General features: G+C 35.6%; 1 protein-coding gene across 1 annotated transcript; it reads left to right on the forward strand.

The window, feature by feature from the left end:
• The first annotated feature begins 6 nt into the window (after window positions 1-6).
• Window positions 7-2151, forward strand: LOC111387532 (UDP-glycosyltransferase 83A1-like). Its single transcript, XM_023012101.1, has 2 exons — window positions 7-661; window positions 1178-2151. Exons 1-2 carry the CDS (start codon window positions 184-186, stop codon window positions 2056-2058), a joined length of 1359 nt encoding a protein of 452 aa, XP_022867869.1. The 5' UTR covers window positions 7-183; the 3' UTR covers window positions 2059-2151.
• Window positions 2152-7187: the final 5036 nt, after the last annotated feature.

Below are 7187 nucleotides of genomic sequence, written 5' to 3' on the forward strand. Positions count from 1 at the left end.
ACCGTTAATAATTAGTGTTAGAAAAGCTTTCTACCCTTACAAAGTCCATTCCAAGATCCAAAATCAACTATTTCTTGATTGCAAAGACCATCAGCAGTCCCACAAGCTACCATTAAACACCATTACAAAATATAACTTCAAACCACAAATCTACATTAGCAATCCACCACATAGCAAGCAAGAATGGACCAACCACATGTTCTGATGATACCATATCCAGTACAAGGCCATGTAATTCCTCTAATGGAACTGGCACAGTGTTTAGCCAAAGAAAACATCAAAATCACATTTGTAAACACAGAGAGTACTCATAATCTTATCATAAACTCATTATCCGGGAGGGAAATACTAGAGGATCGAATTTATCTGGTTTCGATTCCTGATGGACTTGAATCAAACGAAAGGAATGTACCCGGTAAATTGACTGAGGCAGTCTACAAAGTTATGCCAAGGAAAATTGTGCAGCTAATACAAGAAATGAACATATCAGAGGATGAAAAGATCACCTGTGTTATTGCTGATCAGAGCCTTGGTTGGGCACAGGAAGTTGCTAAGAATATGGGAATTCGACGAGCAGCCTTCTTACCTGCAGCAGCAGCGTCGTTAGTTTTGGGATTTAGAATTCCGAAGCTAATTGATGGTGGAATAATTGACAACGAAGGTGAGATATACTTTCAGAGGATATTTAACCCTACTTCAACAGATAAATGCCACTGAGATTAGTTTTACACTAATTTTGATGTTGAGCGTGTGATTAACAAGAAGTTCAATATAGTTGAGTTAGGCAGTTGCAAATGGTATTTTATTGTTCGTTTTTTTTTTATTTTTTATTTTAAAGAATTTCAGAAACTAAAAAATTTAGTATAGAGGAATATGCACAGGAAAAATTGTTGAGGGCCTAGCACAAACAAGTAGGAGATTATTATAGCTTAACCTGCTGCAGTATCTAACTAGCATATCCTGAATCCAATTTGATAAATCTGAAATCATTTACAACCAAGAATGATCGTAAAGGGCATATATCGTATGAAATTATGGGCAATATAATGCACAAGATTTTAGCTCTCTTTATTTCGTAATAACTTGTTTGGTAGTATATATTGTTAAATACTGAATAATACTACTATTGATGAAGAAAAGAAGTTAAAAAGGCGACTAAAAACACTGCTCACTGCAGGAATTCCAAAACAGAACCAGAAGTTTCAGTTTGCCCCAGCCATGCCCATCATGAGTACATTAGACTTCGTCTGGACACGTTTCCAAAACATGACAATGAGGAAACTAATTTTCGACCTTATGATACAAAACAACAAAGCAGTGAAATCAGCAGACTGGTTGATATGCAACTCGACATATGATCTTGAGCAAGGAGCATTCACCTTGGCTCCAGAGATAGTTCCCATCGGCCCCCTTCTAGCAAGCACCCGGCTCGGAAATTCAGCTGGCCACTTCTGGACAGAGGACTCTGATTGCTTAAAATGGCTCGACCAGCAGCCACCCTGCTCAGTCATATATGTTGCATTTGGCAGTTTAACTATTTTTAACAAACTTCAGTTTCATGAATTAGCTCTAGCACTTGAGCTCACCAATAGGCCATTCCTATGGGTCATACGACCAGAGTATACAAATGGAGCAACCGAAGCATTCCCTGAAGGATTCTTGGACCGTGCGTCGACCGAAGGAAAATTGATAGGCTGGGCACCACAGCAGAAAGTCTTAAGTCATCCTTCAACTGCTTGCTTCTTAAGTCACTGTGGTTGGAACTCAACTGTAGAAAGCGTGAGCAATGGCGTCCCAATACTCTGCTGGCCTTACTTTGCTGATCAGTTCATTAACCAGAGCTACATCTGCGATATCTGGAAAGTCGGACTGCAATTTGAGCAAGACGGAAGTGGGATAATCACAAGTGAAGAAATAAAAAACAAGATGGATCAACTACTTGGTGACAGTACTTTCAAAGAACGAGCTCTGCATCTTAAGGAGCTAATAACGAGGAGTGTAAGAGGAGGTAAATCTAGCAAGAATCTTAATGATTTCATCGAATGGATAAAGAAATAAATAGATTTATATTGTGAACGATATTGCAATATTTCTACAGATCACCTGATTAAGACTGTAATCCTCATTTTCATGTTTTATGTAAAATGTGTAATTTCACCAAAGAGAGATTTAACACGATCAGTTTCATCTAAAATATTAGCTTAACAAGTTGTGCTTGACTTGTTCAGTATTTCAAGTGTTAATCACCATCCAAACAGGCATAGAGAAAATAATTCACCATGACGAGAATCTTACCATTTGATTAGTAATCGAACACTCAAACAATATATTGCCCATTTGGGACAAACGGTAAAATCTTGAGAGCATGCACTTTTGTATGTGTGTGCGATCCATCACACTATCCACTAAAAATTCTTTTAATTGAATTGGAAGGAATGATAAGTGAAAGCTGTCAAAATGCAGTTGATTCTCCAGTTAGTTTCCATATCTCCATCAGGATTAGCACAAAGTTACAGAATCAACAAAACAAAACAATGTATAGTTACATCAGAAAAAGAAAACATCATCGATGATTATAAAGAAATAAATATCCCTAAGAACCATAAAGAAACAAGAAAGATAAAGCCTTGCTTATTTAATTTGCTTTTATCCAACATTAGACTCTGGCGGATGATGTTGTTTTAGTCTTTAGTTATGGAAGGGTCTGAAAGGTACTTAACCCTCAATTTTTGTTATTAAGAGGAAGTTGAAATTTTAAACAATACAGAAGAACTTAGGATGCTGTTCCATTTAATTGTTCCGTGTTATTTGTTCATTGCGTTTGTAGTTCCACTACATCATTTTGGCATCTGAGAGTAGTGACACTCCTGACACCATGCCACCAAAGGCGAAGATCACAGCCTGTGACGTGATGAATTATTGCTCAGGGATGAAAGCAAAACTCTACGCCGTCAACTGGAAACACTTGTTGCCGAATTTTTTCCGCCAAGTAGACAAATTGTGAACACGTAATATAGTGATGGATAGTGTTGAACACACCGCATATTTTACTTCAATTAAAACTATCTCTGAAGTAGATCATTATAATTTCTGAATAACCTGAATCTTCGTCGTACAAACCTCAATCCCTTGTGCTGAAATTCCGTGACCAAAAACAATCACTTCTTTCACCAACATTTCTCCTAATTAAGCACAAAATTTGTCTCCTCACATTTCTTATATAGCTTCTGCAGCCTTTCTAGAAGTGGGATGTAAGGCACATATATTTTAACTTCTACCAGCGCATTTACTTTTGGAATGTCTTCATCCTTCTCAACACTGCCCTCTTCCAAACATGTAGATTTCTCTTCCAGTTGAAAACAGAGATGAACACCTATTTAGCTTTTACAACTATCTTTTTACATGTATTTCTGGTAGTTGTACTTGTACACCACTTCTAGTTGTTATAGCATGTACTTTGCTCATTTGAATTAACGGAAGTCCTTGACATCCAGGGCGCCAAATGGTGCCTCCGTCTAGGTGGGGGACCTGCAGGAACAGGCCCCCACCAATAGGAGGGTGCCAAATGGCGCCCCTGTCCGTCCAGGGCCCATGCCGTGGATGTGTATCTTTATCCTTGAATTAATATGTGCATTGCTAAGCAAGATACCACGTGGTCTTCTGCCATCTGTAAGGCTATCTACCCTATTTGAGTTTCCAACTTCTAAAATAGATTCTTGTTGACTCTGAAAGTTGGTCTCAAACTTCTGCATTGAATCCGTTGGTCTTTGCATATTTTGAGTGAGAATTCCCACAATGATAGATTTCTTGCTTACAGAACTCCTATTTGATTTCCAATATTCTTATTCTTGGACTCCTTCTGGTCGATAGTAGCTGCGACCGCAACATGCTACGGAGAAGCTGTGGCAAACAGCTAAACATATTTTTTAAATTTACTTCGGATGCGGTCCTCTATGACTTTCTTCAAACCCTTGATTTGGAATTGTGCTTGTTTGATATTATTTGAATCCCATTTTGAAATCTGATTTGATTAATAAATAGAATTATAGAAATATAGATGTTAGGTCTAATTTCGGGCCAAGAGTACAATTTTTGCCTTAAAAATTCGTGCATCAACAAAAAAATAAAAATAAAATAAAATCGAGCTCTGGTTTTCATCCTTTTCATCCAGAAAAATTCTAATTAAGCAAGAAATAACTCCTGCTCCATTAAATTTTATTGCTCAAGCAACAAGTTCTCTCTTAAGCAAGATGAACTGCCTAAAAAATCTTCATCTCTCAATTTTCTCTTTTTAGCAAAGAAATTCTTCCTCAAGCAAGAACACTTGATTCTTTGTCAATTCAAGCCTACATATCAGCTCTCTTTTTTCCTCCTCGTGCCTTCGTGTCTTGACTCTTTACATCAGCCCCAGAAATTTTTTACTTCAAAACATTGACACCACCTCATTTTATCTTCCAATTTCAATTTCCATGTATCTCAAGCTCAGGAATTTCATCCTAAAACATACAATAAAATAAAATAAAAAAAAAAAAAAATCTATAATAATCAACTCAAAATACTCCAGACTATTATTCAAAAGTCTTCGTTAAGAGGTATAAATTTACTTATCTAGATAAGTTGAAACTTACCTAGACTTAGATATGAATAAAACAACTAGCAAGAGCATTTTTCATATACTATAGTTACTCTTTAAATAAATCAACTAGGCTATGTTGAATGTTATTTTGGCAGTAAACCTGAGAATAAAATCAGTGACTTAAAATATCCAGAAAATCTAAGGGCAGATGATGATTGGAGATTCCATGTTTTACAAAATTCAAAGTGTTGGAGATATTGCTTTCAAAACCAAATCAGAGCAAGTTGAGAGGATGTAAGAAGTGTATTATGTTCTGGGGATAGTGTATTATGTTCTGGGGATACAAAGTAATTTGCTTAGTGTTCGCCATCTAATGAAGAAGGGTGTGGCATTCATTTTGAGAACGTTTGCATCATCAAGAAGAAAAATCTTCTGACTGCAAATATTGGTTTGATTTCGAATAATTTATAACCCCCTCACACTTACTGCTTGCTATTTAGTGCTAAAGAAGAAATTTATGAGATGTGACAGGACACATTTGGTCATATTAATTTTTAGAGTTCGAAGTTGTTAAAGGAGAATATAGTTCAAGGGCTGCCCAAATTGATGTTATATGTGAAGTTTATGAAGAATTCTAGTTGGAAAAAAATAAAAAATAAAAATGTAAGTTACCACCATAAAAATTTGATTGGAAATCACATTTGCGATTGGAATTTGTTCACACTAATTTATGTGGACCTATTCAAGTTCTATCTCGTCAAAGTAACCATATACCAGGAAAAGTATGGGATTGTTTTGTTAAAGAAAGCTCCATAGCTTTTTCATATTTGAAGGATTTCGAAGCCCAATTTTCTGATTTCAAATGAAAATTTTGAAACATTATCGAGGAGAAATTTGTTGAGATGGTGGACTTAGACATGAGTGAACATCTTGTTATTCATCACAACAAATGGTGCTTCCGAATGAATGAAGAGAACGTTATGGATCTCAAGAGAACTACGCAAATGAAATTCTGAAAAAAAGATCAAGATGGAACCTGAAAATCCCGTAATTACTCCAGTCATTACATATTTGAAGTTAAGCAAGGTTGGTGAAGGAAAGTTAGTCAATCCCACCATGTTTCGAAACTTAATTGAAATTTTGATATACCTAACCGCTACAAGACCTGCTATTTGATATTATGCTTTTGTGTGAATGTGAGTTCGATCAAATAGATTCTTAGAGAAGCCTTGCTCAAATCATTGAAAGGGATATAAAGAATTTTAAGTTATGTCAAAGGAACAATTGACTATTATATTCTTATTATTTTTTTTTTCGAATGATATATTGTGAAAATAGCTCAGCCATGAGTTCTTTAATATGGAATAACTAAGCACATTCATCTTCATTTCATCTCCTGAGTGAGCTCCTTAATGAAGGGGAAATCAATATAGGAATATTGGAGAAATGAAGAACAAACTATGGATATATTTGCAAAAAAGGTTTATGCTGCTTGTACAAACTCATTTTGCCATATTGTTGCCAAAATCATATTTTTTTGTGATTGGATTGTTGAAAAATATTTTTGACACAACTGCCAATGAAATCCTGCCAAGTATGAATGTGGCACTTTTTTGACAAAATAAATCTGTACATGTGGTATCTCTCTTTTTCTCATATAGTCTTATATGGAGTTGTATAAAAACTATGTAAGCCCCTGTTTGGGGTTCATTTTTGATTCAAGAAAATGCATTATTCAATGGCCATTGCCAATCAAATCAGCCGTATTTTTTTACTCTCATACTCATAGGTGGGCCCCAATCAGAGCAGGGAGCAGGTAACGGTCCAAAAATTTCTAATCATGACCTGAAAAATGAGCCCAAAGAGGGGCTTAATTGACGTTTAATTTCACAAGGGAATTACTTGGGAAAATATCCCAGAAATTCTCTAATCTTTCACACTTTTCTCTTCTCCGGAAGCTTGGATTGACATCATTTTTTGTCACAGTACAAAAATACTCTGTTAAATCAATATAATATTGATAGGATAATTATTGTATAACGCATTAACCTCAATTATTGTCGGCCTCATAATTATTATACAATAGAAATTGGCCTCAATATAATAAGGTGGCAATGACTAGCTCCGCCAGCGTTAACAATGAATAGTAAAGAACATCAGTAAAGAAAAAACTTCCGTCACAAGGCCAGTGGACAATGAATAGCTCCGCCAGCGTTAACAACAAATTGTCTAAATTTCTTTACTGAACAAATGAGTGCTCAGATTTGTAGAAGCATTTCGAGAGATTCTTTTCCATCATGCTCATATGAACAGTAGAAAATACGCTAATAAAAAAGAAACACGAAAGATATTTGCTTATTATTATAAGTCGAGAAAGTTTTCTAAAATAACTAAAATAATGCGAGAAAATGACAAATTGTATAAGACAAAATTGTTATGCAGTAGAAGATAGATATTCATGTCAAGAAAGTAATATGGATTAGAATGTGACCAAATCTTTTGACTGATCTGCCATGCTGATGAAAGCTTAAGTTGGGAGGCCTTGGAAGATGGCGGAGCTGATCTGTTACGGTTTGCCTGTTGGAATAATTTCAAATATGGACTTCACATT

The sequence above is a fragment of the Olea europaea genome, unplaced genomic scaffold (assembly GCF_002742605.1).
Source record: "Olea europaea var. sylvestris unplaced genomic scaffold, O_europaea_v1 scaffold4073, whole genome shotgun sequence".
Classification (NCBI taxonomy): domain Eukaryota; kingdom Viridiplantae; phylum Streptophyta; class Magnoliopsida; order Lamiales; family Oleaceae; genus Olea; species Olea europaea.

What these genes read in the sequence shown, in the direction of transcription:
- LOC111387532 (XM_023012101.1), top strand. Translation starts at nt 184, where the DNA reads ATGGACCAACCACATGTTCTGATGATACCATATCCAGTACAAGGCCAT. An exon ending in TGGAATAATTGACAACGAAG is followed by an intron (nt 662 to 1,177) that starts GTGAGATATACT and finishes TGCTCACTGCAG; the next exon opens with GAATTCCAAAACAGAACCAG.